Source organism: Leuciscus leuciscus, assembly GCF_965113295.1.
Source record: "Leuciscus leuciscus genome assembly, chromosome: 9".
Lineage (NCBI taxonomy): Eukaryota > Metazoa > Chordata > Actinopteri > Cypriniformes > Leuciscidae > Leuciscus > Leuciscus leuciscus.
Window position 1 is genome coordinate 26,229,712 of NC_138733.1, and position 18,775 is coordinate 26,248,486.

The 18,775-nt window shown below is 38.3% G+C and overlaps 1 protein-coding gene across 1 annotated transcript in view; it reads right to left on the reverse strand.

Annotated features, from left to right (window-relative positions):
• The window catches only part of frem2b (FRAS1 related extracellular matrix 2b), a 77,235-nt gene extending 59,785 nt beyond the window's left edge, over positions 1 to 17,450 (reverse strand). The window contains exons 1-2 of the mRNA XM_082179676.1: positions 12,285 to 17,450; positions 9,714 to 9,803 (exon numbers count right to left, since the gene is read on the reverse strand). Coding sequence (XP_082035802.1) covers positions 9,714 to 9,803; positions 12,285 to 17,301 — 5,107 coding nt within the window. The 5' untranslated portion in view covers positions 17,302 to 17,450. The remainder of the gene's footprint in view (positions 1 to 9,713; positions 9,804 to 12,284) is intronic.
• Between the last annotated feature and the right edge of the window lie 1,325 nt (positions 17,451 to 18,775).

Genomic DNA, 18,775 nt, shown 5'->3' on the forward strand with positions numbered 1-18,775 from the left:
AAATAAATATGTAATAAATACAATTTTATGGGTTGAATCAAGTAGAAATCGCACTTTAAGGTAACAATTGCAGGTTAGAGATTACCACATTTTAGAGTGCATGCACGATTTTTTTTTTTAAACACTGCCCTACTCCATACTTCAATAGCCAATTCCTCGGGCAGAACAGGTCTTGAGGTGCACTGGCATGGAAAAACTGACCCAGTTTAATAGCTGGTTTTCTGTAAACTTTTGTAATGGAATGTGCAGCCTGGTAAAAACTCGTCTTCAAATCCTCCATAGCAAGAGCAACATCCTGAGGGAGGGAATGACGACACTCAAATAATCCGGCGGGGCAAGCCTGGACAGAATGGGGAGAATGTGTGTCGGGCACATGAACCCGGACAGAAACCATGCTAATGCCAATATATACACGACACGCTGCTAGCGTACACGAGCAAGTAAGACATGCTGCTGCAGTACAATATAGCATACATGAATTACCTGTAGCAGTTCTATACAGGTGGAGCTGGGGGAGGTGGAGGATGTCTGAAAACGCCCTACAACTGCTACAGAAAATGCTGACCAGCATTTTGAAGGTTAAGCAGCGAGCTCGTTGGCTACTGATACAGCAGTAACCAATCAGCTGTTCCCTGTAGAGAATGATGTGATTGCAAGAAGACTGAGATAAGGACCTATCAGCCTGCACCATCTAGACTTTCAAGACATAACTTTGTATATCCAATATCAGCAATTACTGCTAATTTAAAAAAAAAAAAATATATATATACTCTAATTACTGCAAATGTCTGATATGGTACCAATATATTGTGTCATTCACCAGGGCTGTCAGCAGCAAAAACTCTAACATTACATTGACAGTTGTCAAGGTTCCTACTTGAGATGCGCTATATCCCCCAGTGTTAAAGTATTAAATTCACGGAGAGGCAAAAGAACAAATAAATATGGCAGTGGAGTTCAAACAATGCTTTCATGACCTGCTAACCTCATGTATTTGTAAGCAAGCTCCACTGAAACATAACTCCCACTCAAGAAAACTGAAGTTACTGCTGTGCAGAAGAAGTGTGCAGAGGAGGATGAGGGAGCACTTGTTACATCAACAAGTGTAGTGCTTCTTACTTCTTTACTGTAACTATTTTACTTTCTAACCATAAGCCTATATTTCCAAACAGTGGACATGGAAATGAAAGGGATATTAAAATTAAACCACTTCACATTTTCCTGTGAAACACTGATGTGCCGATCCAGGAAAATAATAATGACACCCTTGTGGGCAGCAGATGTTACCTGTATATGGTCTATAATCTACAACCAGATGGTTTATGTGAATCCGTGTCTATAATGTCAAAATCACTACTTACACGGCCAGCCGTAAACGAATGTGCTGAATAGCACATGTTTTTGTCTATGGCCCAAAATAGGCTGCAGCGATTTATGATTGTGCTTATCCTGTAATTATGAACGACTTTGCTCTAATCGCTGGAGGATCTGTACCTAAAGCACCATTCTGCAAAGCCAAAGGTGGTATTTTCATTAATAATGGAATGTGAACAGATGAGAGAGTGGAAAAAATATGCTGATCTATGCACATCCGTTGTGAAGATGAAGGATAAAGCCTGTAAGAGACTCTCTGACCTGACCGGTGCATGTATGAGCTTGTTGTCTTCGTAGCACTTCATGGCATGTGGTGAAACATAATCCTTTTGCTAACCTGAGATTGGAGTGAGGTGGTTCTTCAGAGATGAGCTGGAAAGAGACCCCCTCAATGTCAATGGTTATGAATGAACACAAAAGTTTTGTGTTGAGCGACCAACGCTTGAGCAGGTTTTGGAAGTCAATGTAACCTAAACAATTCCTTTACAATGAAATAATAAAGTGGGAGGAATTCAATAAGAATTAATGTAGTGTAGTATATTATTTGCATATGCTTTCTGCATCCAATTCATATTATTATATTATATTATATTATATTATATTATATTATATTATATTATATTATATTATATTATATTATATTATATTATATTATATTATATTATATTATATTATATTATTATAGTCACGATTTTGGTTCTTGTGTTCGGAGAAGATTATTTCTTTCAGTTTTTCTTGGTTTCACTTTTCCTGTTAGTTTCTGTTTAATTGGTCATCATGGGTATGTTCTTATTTCTTTTATGACAGTAAACAGAATCAATGCTATTTTTATACTTACAAAATTGGATTCTCAAAAGGCCTTATGTAGCCAGATGTTCCCCTTTCCTGCTGTAAAAGTTGAAAGTAAAGTAATGAAATAATTGAGGAAGCACCCATGCAAACTTTTTGCATTGTTGGATTGTAACCTATACTTCTTTGTCTTGAAAAATAATGGTTAAAACATCTTCACTGGCTGCTCACATTTAAAATAGCATGAATTTAGTGAGCGGATAGATACAACTTTATTAAGAACAGGCAACAAATAATAATAATAATCAAATCAATGCACCGCAGCTCTTATAATCAAATAAACAACAAAGTTGCAGTCTTAATTCATACTTTATGGGCATATTGCACAAACAGAGAAAACAAGCCTCCCTGGACTCCCTGGACACAGGAGGTGCAAGCAAGACGGTTAAGTGAAAGAGAGAGACAACAAGACGGCAAGGTAAGAGAGAGAGGGAGAGAGAAAGAAAGAAAAGGCAGGAACTGAAAACAAAGAGCAAGGTGCAGGCGGGAATCTGTCAGTGGGGACGTCTCCACTGGCTGACTGAGTGGATTAGAGGTTGGAGGCAGACAGCTTCTCTAAAGCTCCACAAACAAACCCACAGGCAGTGCTAGAACTTGTGTGTGCCCAGGTAAGCTCAATTTCCAGGGGAGGAGGAGAAGAAGCAGAGGAGAAAATGAAAGGGAGGGGTAAAGGTGACTACACAGAACAATTAAGTGAACAAACATGCCAAAAACTGGCCCTTAGGCCTCCACGTCATCTACTAAACAAAAACCAGACCATGTATCTTCATCCACACACAGACTTGACCACTGCCGAGGGGAATCTTTATAGGTTGAAAGGTGAGAGAGTTTGCTGGGTTCAGCCAAAGAAAAGCACAAGTTTCCACTCTCTGTTAATCTCCATTCAGCAACCTGACAGGTCTCACAAATAACAGTTATTGCCACTTTCGTCTCCTATTTATTCTTCCATTTCTCTACCATTTTTCAAGCTTAGCAGTTGCCTTTATTCAAACTAATGCAACAACAACAAAAAATGTGGTAAAGAATGTTGTACCTGATAAAGAGAGTATTATTTCTCAAAAAGGAGGAAACCAGGCTTTTGTAGTCTACCTCAAGAAGATTAAATGAACCGCTAGATTGTGTTTCTGAAGTGTGTGACTTAAAAAAAACAAAAACAAAAAACAACATTGCTTAGAATTTTCATGAGGTGCCTTCAGTTAACTGCTATTTCAGCCTGTATTTGGCAGCATGACAAGTAATGTTAATCTATTCCTTGTTGAGCCGTGTTCAGTCTAAAACTGTATACACACACACACAGAGGGAATTGAACAAGGCAGAACAGTACTTCTCTTTTTAAGTGAAGTCATTTTGATTAAATCAGAATCACCTTTCTATTTTTTTTCCGCATTGAGGGCTGTGAGATAGTATTTCTGTAGTTAAAGGCAGGGTTGGCAATTTCGGAGGGGCTAGCAGTAGCAAGCTAGCTTTAAAAGAGTAAGATCCCACCTAGGCCTGTCACGATTATGAAATTTGGCTGACGATTAATTGTCTAAAAAATAATTGCGGTTATGCCGATTAATTGTCAGTTTTAGGGCTTTGACGATTAATTGTCTGTGTTAGGGCTTTGGCAATTATGCTGATTAATTGTCTGTTTTAGGGCTTTGTGCTTCATTCATTAAATAATTGTGATGAATTTAATCCTTTGTAAGTTATCATTTTGCAGTGTAAGTTTACAGTTAACACCTTTAAATATTAAATAAATAGGCTATATTCAATAGCTATGACAATTTGTTTATTAAACTTAGTGAGTGTATAAATCAGCAGCAAAAAGTAATTTTTGAAAACATCTGCACAGTAATTTAATAAAATCTAAACATGTTAATAAAAACAAATGTGCACAAACCATGATAATTATGATACGCTTCAAAACAGAGCGGAACAAAGCGCGTATGCGCATCGCGGGTGCAGAATGATGTGCTTAATGCAACATGGAGTCGCAGCGATGCACAAGTGCGGATTTAAAAGTTCACGGCACAAAGCGAAGAAATGTCGAGGGCACAAATCCTAGTGTATATCAGTCCAACAGTTTATTGATCATTTGTTTCTTCACAGTTTTAAACTCCAGTTATTGTGCGTCTGATGCCAATTCATAGTCCTTGTGCTGTGTAGGCACACGGTAGCGAGCGAGTCATTTAGAAACAGCAAAAAACTCCAGCAAAATAAAGTCATTTTATGCAAATCCACAGCCCTTTATCTACAGATCAAGCATTATAACGTCAATGTCACATTGGAGAAAGTTTTACCGTGTATCCTGTCGTAACCGGACGACGCGCGCTGTTTGAATGCTGAACGGAATGATTGACAGCTGCAGAGTTTGAATGCTGAACGGAATGATTGACAGCTGCAGACGAGTTTGTGAACTTTAATTTAACAATGTAAATATACTACTGTCCCTCACATTAAGCTATGGAATGGCTTCAGATGACTTTGAATATATTGCTAGAAAACGTAATTAGTGCTTGACTGCTTGTCTATTTATTTTGGTTCATGACTCCCCCTTGTGCCGTAGGTCTATAAAAGAGCGCAATAATCGCGGTTGTCTGAAACAATCGCGGTTAGATCAAATAATCGCGATCAGACGGTTATTTAATTATCGCGACAGGCCTAATCCCACCCCTTCAGAGCATCTCCAAAGCCATGCCTTCTCTAAAAGACATGAAAGTACACCACAGTCTAAATTACCGGCGTTAAATTACCTCATGTCTCAAAGCACATAACATTATAATAATAATGAACGTAAACAACTTACAGAGCTCTTACTTGTACCACCTGACTGCTGCAGGTTCACGTCCTCGTTGATAGTGTTGTTGACATAGAAAGGCATCTGAGTATGAGGACGTAAACAGCTCCGGGTATAACGTCACGGGTTGCCATCTCGTAATTACGGTTACGACATGGCATGAACGCAGCATAAGCTTTTGTTTTGGTTCAGGAGGAACATTCACTTCCCACATTGTAAGAACATGAACTTTGTATTAGTCTCATATTTAAACTTAAATAAAAGCTTTATTAAACTTTAATAGCAATAAAAAGTAATAGTATAAAACGTAAAAAATCTAAATCAAATGAAATAAAACGTGTATTTTTATATTATAATTTTCCAACGTCACGCACCACTGGTGGTAAGGACGGAATTACACAAAAACATCTATAAAATCATATTTTGCTGTATTTTATAATAATCTTTTTTTTTTTTTTTTTTTTTTTTTTTTGTGTATCTTGTTTCATCATCTAAAGCATAATATCTACTAGCATCTTCATCTTATAGCGTACAATTTCGGGCATGTTTTCGGCAATGTAACCACTTCCACTAAGATCTGGAATCATCCAAAACCCATCTTTGGATCCTTTAGTAACCACCTGTTGATATTTGTGTCAAAGTTTGCAAACTTAATCATCCTTTGGGAGACCAATTATATTAATCATTGGGAACATGAGCCAAAGGGACAACTAAACTGAAGAATCTGCCAGCAAATAACAGCATCATTTTGAAGGGCAATTTCAACTCCTCTCATAAAATGATGTTAATTAATTACTTATAATAGATGTAATTTGGCCTCCATTAGAATAGGAGAAGGGCAAAGCTAATGGCAACAAAAACATTTTAACAACAATTAAAATAAAATTATTCTTAAAGCAAATGCTGATACTATAACAGTGGGCATACGCATGTAAATATAAGGTATTCAATAAGAAAGACATAATGCATTGCATTTACTGGATTTATTCACTTATACACCCCATATGTATTGTATATACATCTATATGTAATGGCATATTATGAGTACTTGATATGGCATGTTTTACCATGTTCTTTTGAGCCAAATTCCCATATGTGCAACTTATTTGGCTAATAGACATGAAATCTGATTATGATTCTGAAAGCAAGCCCTCAGACGAACTGACTGAGAATACTGATGTTTTTTTTTTTCACTACGACTGCCTACATTTCCCAACAGCTCAAGCCTATGATTAAAATATTTTTATCAGAGAAGACAGATACACTTTTAAACACAGCAATGCCTCATAAAACAAACTGCTTAATCTGACCACACATCTAGTAGCATTTTCTCGACTTTATTCAGCTTAGCCTAAATAAACCCTATAAACCCAACACAATCTCTACAAGCAGCAAAAATGCCCTGTTTTACAACCTGTATGAGCTGTACTGCAGCTCACTCACCTTCTATTGCATTAAGATAAAGAATAAACAGTCTTTTAGATTCATCTCCATTTTTCCATTACTATACAAACACAACCTGCAAAGTGATTTTGGCTGCTGGAACATGACAGAATACAGCTGAATATGAGCACTCACAATCCAGTGTGGTTGCCTGATACACTGCCTGTGAAACAGCCGCAGGGGTACCTGGGGAATTTAGTTTGACTGCCACAGTGGCTCTGATGCGTACAAATAACATCAGCAGCCTGGCGGACTTGCTATCAATGATCCAGTATTAGAGTTTCATAAGCACACAATTCACAAATTAAATCCTCAAAACTGACCCTGCATCTGAATATGTGTACTTTCACTGCTACACGGTATGAAAAGAGCCTCAAAATAAGTCAAATAAGTAGGAAATTGGGATGCATCTAATGACTAACACTAATGAATGGTTAATGAAAAAAGTCAAATATGATTAAGGTAGCAATTTCCACTAATAGGCGAGAAAAGGTGACCACACTGAAGCAAAGCCCTGTCCTGATTTGGAGATTTGAAGCACTCAACATGTCTTTATGCTTATCGGTTCACCTGGTGGGTACAATTTTAAACATGTAAGGCTCTCTTTCATGGGGAGGAACATGAGTAACTCACCAATAAGCAAATGTTAATGCATACTTGAACTGCACAAGGGTTTAGGGGAGCCTCTAGATCTTATCAAGTCCATTTCACAGACGTTTCATGAAGGTGAGGACAAATTCTGTCCATTTAAGGAGATGTACGTATACCATTATAGGTGCACACTGCACATATGGATTAAATTGATCAAAAGTGACTTTAATACATTGTTAATACATTTATGAAAAAAAAAAAAAAAAAATCCATTTCAAATAAATGTTGTTCCTTTAAACTTTCTATTTCTCAAAGAATCCAGAAATAAATGTATTAGTTTTAACACAAAAAATAAGCAGCACAACCATTTTTAACATTAATAAAAATAATAATAAATGTTTCTTGAGCAGCAAATCAGCATATAGTAATGATGCTGAAAATTCAGCTTTGCCATCACAGGAATACATTACTTTTAAAATATGTTAAAACAGAAAACAATCATTTTAAATTGCAACAATATTTTCAAAATATTACTGTTTTTACTGTATTTTAAAAGAGATGCAATCTTTATGAGCATAAGAGACTTTCATAAAAATCGTACTAATCCCAAACTTTTGAATGGTATAATGTTTGTCCAATTATTGCATTCACTCCGAATGCAATGATATGATGTCCTGTCAGCGAAGGTATTTCCATTCCTCCGCACACCTGCTCGCACAGACATCACACGTTATCAGCGCGGCCCGTAAGGCCATGCAGAGTTGTAGACAGACAGTCACCGAGCGCCACAAACAAAAGCAGCCACTGTTATTGTAATGTAATGTGCTTTAAGACTTGAGGTAATTTAATGCCATGTCTCGTGATGCTTTGCAGACTCTGCTCTGGCTGTGCGCGTTCATGTCTTTTGGAGGAGGCATGGCTTTGGAGAGAGCGCTCTGATGGAAGGGTGTTATCTTATGCTTTCAAAGGTATAGCTTGCTATTGCTAGCCTCTTCGAAATTGCCTACCCTATCTTTAACCTTAGGGAGACAATGGAGTAATTTCCATCAACATCATTTCCACTACAGAATGGAACTTAAACAAAATACATAATTAAACATAGTTGTGATGCAGTGGAAATTATCATGATGTTTCAGAATTTTTTTTAATTCTCCTGCAATTTGTGAATATACACTGTCGAGATGAGATAATGTTTCAGAGTTTATATAGTAAACTTATATAGTAAACTCAGCGCTTATAACTGAAGAAGCACAAAATTCCTCAATCTTTTGACAAGCCTTAAAATTAAAGGAGAAATCTTCATTTAGAAAACAAACAGCCATAAGACAAAATGAGGGATTATTGAGCCCTTTCTGAAAGGAGTGTATGACAACATTCAGCAGAATCCCATTGTACAATTGCCAAACTTCAGAAGACACACACACCTCGTGCCAACTTCTGATAGACAAAGGCTCTTTGTGCCAGTTAATTGTGCCAGTCAATTGACTCAGCAAATGAGTAATCTAATTAGCATGAACACAGAACAACAGCAGAGAATGTCAAATTCATAAAAAAATAAGTCAGTCTTCATCTTTTAAGCTTTTTGCTTTTATGATACAAAGCAAATGATTAACAAATTAACCTTCTCAGGAAGAGTTCAAACTCATTCTGCAGATCCGAAGTAAACCACGCGAAACGCTCTGATTTAGTCTTCTCCCAACCTCTTTAAATATTCATATATCTACATTCCCATATAGAACCATGCAAAATGATGCTGGTTTTCACCAGATGATTCCACTGTAGCTACAGAAGATTGGGAGTTGGAGGTGAGAGCAATTCTGGGGGAAAAGAGAAATTGCACCATCACAATACAGCATGTTTCTCTATAGCCATGGCGAAGGAGAACAATGAACAGGCTGTCAGGAGGGTCTCGAAACGTAAAGTGTCCTCAAAAGCCCACTAAAACAAGCAATCAGCATTTGCATATGTAAAAGTGGAAGCCTTTAATGTTTTCAAGTGGGCTGTGTGTACAAAAACGAATTAGGGAAGACAGGTAGGACCATAAATTTACACGAAAATCAAATAATGAAGGCATGGATTAGCTTTGTAAAAATGTATCAGAGCTTCAAACAAAACTATCATACAACTTACTCAGCATTACCTAATTAGCCTGATAATGGCAGTCATTAAGACAGACAGTCATCCTTCTCAAATGATATTATGGTGGCTAAATTTAGACGAAAGCTTTCATCGCACAAGTGATCTTCAAAGTGGAACACTTGTTTCTAACATATGAGCTCTAATTTTATTTGGCAGTCAAGCAATAAGTCCTTAATTGCATTCTGGGACTTCTACCTCACTGGGTACTAAGTGCACTTGGTGGGCTTATAATTGGACAGTTTCATTCAATCCATGAGTGAGAGTCTGAGACTAAAATATTTTTTTCAATAAAATGATTAAAACCCAACCAAAGTTTTCCAGCCCAATATGCCAATGTGTCAATCAAAAGACATTCCAGACAGAACTAAATCGTACAGATTCTAGTTATTGCTATTGCAGTCACACCAACACAAGCACTTCGTGAGCACACAAAGAAATGAAGGATGATGCAGATAGGAATGCACACTTCTGTAATCCAACTAGTCCTATTTTAAACATCCTGAGGCAAAAATAATAAATAAAAGTTGAAATGGCTTACCATTGTCTTCAATGGAAAAGTGGAATGCGTCGCTTGTGGCATTGTCTCCGTCTCGAAGCACGTAGCAAATATGCATGTCATCAATGTCAGCTGAAGGAGAAAACATTCAAACAGATAAGTAACTTTTTTTAAACTATATTAATAAACTAAGTTGTGATGCAATTTATTGCTTTATATACAGTAAATACTAAATAGATCAAGATCCATTGTATTATGCATTTCATTTTTCAGAATCTATTCCAGTAATATATTTTTATAATGATCACATAGATGCAAACATTTCTATATACAGAATGATACAGTATATAGAAATTATATTATATTGAATGGGCAATTATATTATATTGCAAGGAATTTTTTTAAATATATATATAAATGATATCTTCAGCTGTACATTAAGTATCTTTTATATACCTAAAAAATACATATTAGTACAGGACGCAGGAGTTTTCAAACTTTTTAATGTCAAGGACCCCCAAATATATAGGAAATCACAAAAATATAAAGGCAGCTATATATATGTATATGTTAAGACTAATTTGGACTGATATTAGTAATGTGTGATATTAAAAACTAAACAATTGCCATATATGTTGCAATTTACTCCTGTCCTAATGTTATAATATGTACTCCTTAGGTACTAATGCACTGCACACACTTTAGGGGTAGAAAAGGCACAAAGAAGAACTCCTAAATGTAAAATCTTTGCACATTTTTCCTACAAGTGTAGCCATTCAAAATGGCCCACACGATGTGAACTCCACAGGAACTATTACCTAACAGCCAACAACCCATGTGTCAAAGTATAGATTTTGAAAAGGTGAAAAGGACCATGGTTCCATTTAGGACAGGGTCTATATGAACCAGGTTGAAAAACACTTTCAAATAAGGGCATATTGTCCATCTGCTCCTGCACAGAGGGTTGCAGGCACCAGACTGCATTATGTCTGAGATTCGTCAGCTGGGCAGTTTTTAATTTAGAGTGAAAAAATATATATGGCACAAAAGCCATGGTACATCAATTCCCTTCTGAGTGAAAGGAGCCACAGAGCAGCAGGTCTCCAGCTGGCACCCATCTATTAATTTATCCATCACCCTCTCTTTTGCTCAAACTTTAGAGTGCATTTAATGTATTTGTTTTCTCTGAGAGGGTGTTACATCAACAGCACTAGCCTATCTTCAATATTTGATGTCAAAACATTTCTCTTCAAAGCGGTCAGCTCATAAAAATGTAAACCCATAATTTTCAAATGCCCGCAAGGGAGCAGCAACTTTATTTACTGTCAGTAGCCCACACCAACACCCCCCACCCCCAACTGTGCTAAATTCCCTTGAAATATTCAAAGAGAATCCTCAAAAAGGAGCTTATTTAGAAAGGGGAAGCACAGTGGCAAGTTGAGCATGTCCCCTGCTAGTTTTGACATTTACAACTTTGTACAACTATACTAAGGCTTTCCTGATACGCCTGAAAGCTCAGAAAGCCCTTCATTGTAACTCTTTGACTTGTGTAACACGGTTGTATAACTGTTTGCTTTGTACTATCTATTGGTGAAAAAAGACTTGTAAATTATTGGTCTTAATTGATGCCAAACACATCTTACAATAGATACTGATGCCATTCTTCTGATTCATTCTTCAATGTGGGCACTTTTCCAGATAGGCTTTTCAGGACAATCATCCCTCATAACACGGTTCAGAAAATGGTGAGACAGTATACAGTATAACAGTTCACCCAAAAGGAAAAATTGTCATCATTTATTTACCCTCCTTTCCCGGCTGCTCTTTTCCAAATAATAAAAATGGAAGAAACTTGAGGCTGTCAAGCTCCAAAATTGAAAAAACACCATAAAAGGGATCTATACTGTGAAACTATACTGTGTTTTCATAGTGATGAACAGACTATTTTCACTAAAAATCCTCTGCAATCTGCAGTAGCTCTCAAATCAAACTCAAACAATTGACGTCAATATTGTTTGGTAGTGAGACAATCCAAAGCAGTGCTGATGCACCATTTTTCTCATCCATATAAACTTACTCACAAAGTGAGGTTTTATTTTTGGGTGACAAACTGATTAAATTTAAGTCTGCTCCTACTATTTTTATGATAATTGTTTTGTGCCTTTTTGTAACTTTGTAACTAATGTTAAAAAACTACCGGAGCTGATTTGCCTGTCTTCAAGGGTTGCTGGTCTGTTGGTTTTAGAGGGGTTGTGGGCATTTTTCTTCTAGTCAAGCCGGAATATATATATACATATATTCAAGAAGGGGTTAACAGACTCATTCCCGATTCACTTTTATTATATGGAAATGAGCAGCCAAGATATTCTTCAAAAACTTCACCTTTTGTGTTGCATGGAAGAAAGAACATCTTTTGGGTCTGGGACAGCATGAGGGTAAATAAATGATCACAGCATTTTCCCTTTAATATAGTATTCTCACATTTATGTTAATCCAGTATTCTCTCACATACTATTCTGATGCATTAAGCATTAATCTACCATTAATATTAATCCATTTAAATGTTTTAAATTAATATAACCTATTGCATTAAATTAACATCACAAAACTTACCTTGGGTAAATGTGGTGATAGTTGCATTGCCTTTTCCCAAGTTAATGAGATAGCCATGTTCAGCACCCACAGTAATTTTAAAAGTCACTGCTCCTTGAGGGCTGTCTCTATCCTCTGCCTTTAATGTTTTACTAGTGATTAGGAACCCAAGGTGACCAGTAGGGAGAATTCTTATTGTTGTACCACCCTTATTGGTCACAACCTGCGGAACTCCGTTGTCAACCGAAAAAATTGTGATTTTCATCATCTGGGGTTTGCGAGTTGCATAAACAGTGTCAGGGAACACGTAAAAGTCTGTGTGAGTTCCATCGGTGACCGTAAATGAGAAGCTGTCAGAAGAAGACTCGGTTCCATCGTGCTTGTAGCGGATCATGTTTTCATTTAGGTCCTGCTTGGTGAAGAAAGTGACAGGTCGGGTGTTGTTAAACAGCAACTTGCCATGAACAGGCACCTGGGTGATTGTGAACTTTAAAAGCTGGTCGGCTGTATCACGGTCCTCCACCGTCAGCTCAAAAGGAGTGATTAACTTATTTTCGCCTTCATTAACAACCAGTCCGTGAATGGTGACCACGGGCTTTTTGTTGTCAACATCCGTAATGGACACACGAAATGTGCGGAACACAGGGTTGTAACCATCAGTCACCTCAAACTCAAAGCTGTCCATCTTCACCTCGTCATCAGCAGTGTGGATGTAGTATATTTTATTCCCAGCTAGTTGAAGCTGACTGAACGAACTAATGGGCATCCCTGGTACATCAGTGCACTCTAAGTGTCCTCGTATAGGGGCACGAGTGATGGTGAACACCAAATGCTCATCAGGGCTGTTATGATCACTGGTGCTGAGCAGGTCTGTGGTTAGAGTCACCCTTCCTCCTTCTTTCAGAGAAACTCCTTTGCTGATCACATCAGGGAACACCATGTCTATTCCACCCACAGTTACATAGAAGTACCTGTCAATCAAGGGGTTAATGCCATCAGTAACATCAAATTTGATAAGGTCACGAACTCCCTCTTGTCCGTTGTGAATGTACATGATCATATCTTGGTCAATATCGTTTTGTGTGAAATTCATTCCAACGGTTATGTTTTCAAGTGTTCCAAATGGTGTTCGCTTTTGTAAAAATCCTTGATTTGGACCATAACGGATGATGTAGGTCAGAATGCTGTCTTCTGTATCCAGATCAGTTGCTTTTAAAACTTTATTGTTGATTATTTTCACCTCTCCTATCTCTATTTCAAGGCCATCATTAATCGCCATCCTTGGCGTTTCATCATCCACCAAAATGACCATAATCATGACGGTTTTCTCCACCGTGAATTTTCCATCAGTAAGAAGAACTTCAAAACTATCCTCTGTGTTTTCTGAATCATCATGCTCGTAGACAATACTTGAAGCCTCTCGTATCTGATCAAGAGTGAAATTTGTGACAGGAATAGTGCCTGAGGTTAACTGATTGAGGATATATCCATGTTTCGGAGGTTTTGAAATAATAAACGTGAGCTCACCCGCTGGAACATCAGCATCAGCGCCATTTAATATTGGAGTGTCAATCACAATGTTCATGCCTTCCATCACAACAAACTCTCTCATATGGATCTCTGGCTTTTCGTCATTGGATGGGATTATCACGATTGGAAAAAAGTGTCTCTCTGAAAAATTTATCCCATCTGAACACCTGAAAGTAAACCTGTCCTCAACTGGCTCGACGCCTTTATGAATACTTTGCACATAATAAATGTGGTTTTCCCGAATGTCTTTGATGGTGAAAGCACTAATTGCAATCCCTGATCTGGATTTCTCAGAGCCTGGTGCAGGGGAGATGTTTTCTACGTATCCTGAGGTGGGCTGCACAATAATTGTGCAAAGGAGGTCATCATTAGGGGTGTCAATGTCATTAGCACTAATATGTGAAATTTGGATAACGTTTTTCTCACCCTCCACGACAATGAATCGGGGGCCCACGAAGACCTCAGGGGCCTGACTATCCAACGGCAGAATGGTGACCTGCACACGAACCCCTTTGATTTTATTTCCCCCAACTGTCCATTCATCAGACATATCAGTGAGCGTCAAATTAAAGAAGTCGAGTTTTGTTGTCAAGCCAATTTCTCCAGTACTATGTGTATACACTACCAATCCACTAATGATTTCTGCTTGAGTGAACCTATTGGACGGCACACCATTCACTAATATTTCACCAAACACTGGGGGTTCCTCCACGATAAAGGTCAACCTGAGGTCATCAGTGTCCTCGTCTCGACCCTGAATGACATTGGTGGTGATCTCAGTTGCTCCGTTCTCCAAAACATCTATGTAAGAACCGATAGTGCCCTCTGGAAGACTGATGGTTGGTGTTTCGTCATCAATAGGCTTCACATTGATCCTGACTGTGATTGTGACAACGTGGACACCGTCGCTGACATCAAGCTGGAAGAAATCACTGGTTGACTCATCACCGTTATGTATGTAAGATATTCTGCCATTAGATATATCATCCAAATTGAATGAATTCCCTTTAGTCATATCAGTGAATGTGTACTTAACCTGACCGTGTTTTGGAGGCTGGGTGATTGTAAACAGAATCTGTGAGCTGTCCGTGTCTGCATCTGTGGTGTCCAGCTCAGCACGAGTGATGACATGCACCCCTCGTTCTTGCAGGGTAAAGCCTGTGTTGGTGATCTGGGGAGGTTTGTTGTCAACAGGCTGTAAAAATATAGTTAAAATTCCATTGGCACTGTTTCCTGACATGTCCTCGACTTTGTAATGGAACTGCACCACATGTGGAGTTATTCCGAGCTCTAGATCAGGAGGCTTGTAGGCTATCTTGTGATGGTTTATCTGTGCCTGAGTGAACTCGGTGACCTCTGAGTTTGGACTCTCAGTTAGAACGATGCTTCCCAGAATGCCAGGGCTGTTCTCATCTGTGTCAGTGGGTGGCTGGGTAATTGTGTACTTCAGGTCCCTGTCTTCCGAGTCCAAGTCTGTGTAGCGCAAGAATTTCTTTCGAAAATGGGTGAGCTGGTACTCGTGGACGATCACTTGCAGGGTGGTCCCGGGGTACAACTCTGGGGGGATATCATCAATGGGGAGAACTTTGATGATGAAAGAGTTCTCACCTGATTGGTTCGGTGGGTCATTGTCATCTTGCACACGGAAAACAAACTGATCCATGATGGTTTTTGTATTATGTGGTCCGACATGCCTGTAAAACAGCTTTCCTTCTGTGATGTCATACTGGAACCACTCGGTCACTACTTTCTCATACATCTCGTCCTCAGCATTGAACCTCCATGTGGATGGATCCTCTGGTGCATCTGATTGACGAAGTATCACTTCTCCGATATTAGAGAAGGGAGGCACAATGATGAATTTGATAGTTGAATCCTCAGAGTCTATATCTGCCGCACTAAGCATTAAAGGAGAAATGGGCATCATTTGGTTTTTAAACAAAAATAAACCTGTGTTGGCATTGATTATGGGAGGTTCATCATCAGTTGGCACCACTGTAATGGGAAATAGAAACTCAACTTCATTTTTGCCATCTGTCATTCTGAAAATGATATTATCGCTGTATGTATCGCTGCCATCATGCTGGTAGATGACGCTACCTACATCAAGATCTGCTGGGGTGAAAAACTTTCGCCTGGAGCCCAGAACTGTGAGCTCTCCGTGGCGGAGCCCATTAATTACTGTGATTTGGACGTTGTCTAAATTGTCCTCATCGCTAATTTGTAGGTTTTGTGAGCTGAACAGTGGCCTGGACTGACCCTCATAAAGCAGTTGTCCAGTGTTACGGGTCACAACCGGTGCTAGAGTTTTCATGGGCTTAACCACTATCATGAATGCAAAAGGGTCTGATATAGCCCCCTCAGTGTCTACAACTTCAAATTCAATTTGGAAAATTCTCTCTGCATCTGAATCAACAGAGGGAGGCTTGTAAGCTATTTTAAGATCTTTCAGGTCTGCTTGATAAAAAGACGTGATGGGCAAATTCCTGTCATCAGTGCTTACAATGTAACCCTCCTCAAAGGACAGCGGAGAAGTGATGTTAAAGATTAAATCATCAGGATTAGATTCCACATCCTCAGCGGCAAGCATGTCATGGGTTATAGCTGTCATTACGAACTGGTCGACTTCCATCATCATCATTGCTACAAAACTCGGTTTAGGAGCTGTGTTTTCCTCACCCTCTTTTATAAGCACCACAATTTGGAAAAACTCTTGTTTCAGTACATTCACTTCTTTGTCTTGTAATTCTAAATACATGGGAATATAATCTCGGTTTGGAGAACGATGTGCAAAAGTGTGCTGATAGCGAATGTCCATTCTGACAAATTCATCACAGTTCACTGGTTTGCCTAATTTTCCATTATCAACCAGCTTTCCATACCTGGGTAATGAGCTGCCTCTGGCCAGAGATGTAACTTTACACAAATGAGCATTTCTATCATAGGTAAACTCCAGGATTTTATTATCAATAGGATTACTCATTCCAAGCAGTTTCTCTACAACTACAGGCATGTGTTTGGTCAGAATCTCAAGCTGAGTGAAAATCACCTCCACTTCCATCATAAAGGGAATGATGACTGTATCAGTCTGAGTATCATATCTGAGCTGAAGTCTTACTCTGTCTTTTGAGGGGCTCCTGGATCCGAAATGCGAGTACTTTACATCATTGGGACCAAATTCACAAGGAAACTTTTTCGGGGAAAGCTGTCCTGGTCTCTGTGACAGTGGGTCATTATCCAGAACTGTTATGGTGCACTTGTCTCCGGGCTGAACTTGGATAACCAGATCATTGATTGGATCAATATAAACAGATCTGCCGAAGGGAACCCGTATTCCATTATTGGCAACAAGAATAGCATCCTCTGAAAGTTCAGATCTTAAACCGTAGGTTAATCCCAAACTCTCAAATCCCTGTGTAGATGCATGGCGAATCAAAGTCAATATAAAGAGAAACAAGTGCACATGACACGCTCTACGTTGCCGCTGATCTGTTATACTCCAAGCCATTTGTAATGTGAGCCAGAATTACTCATTCACGTTCGGCACAATCCGTGGCAAGATGAGAAAGTGGGAAAAGTTAAAGCGCACAACAGAAAAATCTCCCATTCGCATCCGCGCAAAGGTGCATCATTCTCCCTGAGCAGCTCGCACTCTGAATAAACTTCATGCCTCGCGGAGCCGTGCGGGGGAAACCACGCCCCGCTCTCACGCTATTGACTGATCTTTACGATGGAATTCGTTCGGAGAGCTCTGATTGGTCGCACGCACTGTCACACAAAGGCAAGCGGGGACAGATCGGCATTCAGAAAGAATGACTTGGTGTGGCGTATTATGGCAAGCCGTATTAGCATTCCTTGCTTTAAACTAACTACTATCTATTATTATTGTAGCCAAGTTTAAGTTTTTCATCTGGGTATATTCTGAGCAAAAACTGTTTTTTTTTTTTTTTTGTTCCCTCTTTTCTTTTTCACGACCTCCTGTCGAAACGAAAACCTGTCAGAATTAAACAACGTTTAATAGTAAGCCTATTTTGAGAATGTATAGTTTTGAACCTGTGCTATAAGCATTGAAATGAAATAACAATGACATGAAATCCAGCACTTCTGAATTTCCTCTTTATTTTAATTGTAATAGCCTTGTAATCTAAAATGTTATTTATGCATGACCTACAGTAACACATTTTACCACAGTGTAGTCTTCTTGACAGAATTTGGCACAGTCATCACCATTTGTAGCCTACTGAACAGGTAACCTATAATTCCCATCATAAGAGTGTTCAGACAATCAATGGTGATGTATTCCGTAATTCTGAAATGATTTATTCTTTGGTTCCATGAAATAATCAGAACAAAGCAATAACATTCTTATTACCAAATAACATTGGTAACACTTTACAATAAGGTTTCATATTACATTAGTTAACATGAACTAATAATGAACAATACTGCATTTACTAATCTTGTTGTTCATGTTCATGTCAACATAATACATTAGCCTATTAGAATCAAAAGTTGTATTTGTTAACATAAGTTAATGCACTATGAACTAACATACAAAAAAAAATGAACAACTATTTTTTATTAACTAACACTAACAAAGATTAATGAATGTTAAGAAATATATTTCACACTGTTAATTCATGTTACTTAATACATTAACTAAAAATGTGACCTTATTGTAAGTGTTACCATGACATTTTAATTCTGGAACAATTGAAAGGGAGAGATGGATAAAAACCTGGTGTTCTTCATTTTGAAGCAATGCAGTTTGCTTTGGCAGCTATAACAAATAAAGTGAAAAATAGTCAGAAAGCATAAAACAAATGATGTAAGATGATGTAAAGTTTTTTTTCCATTTCTATAATGCTCTAACATGCATTACATCTGCTGTGCATTGTGTCAGCTCTCTCTGGTGGTGAAAAATAAAATCATGAACTCCATTGTGCAGTAGATCTTTTGAGCTTCTACACTTATTGCAACAA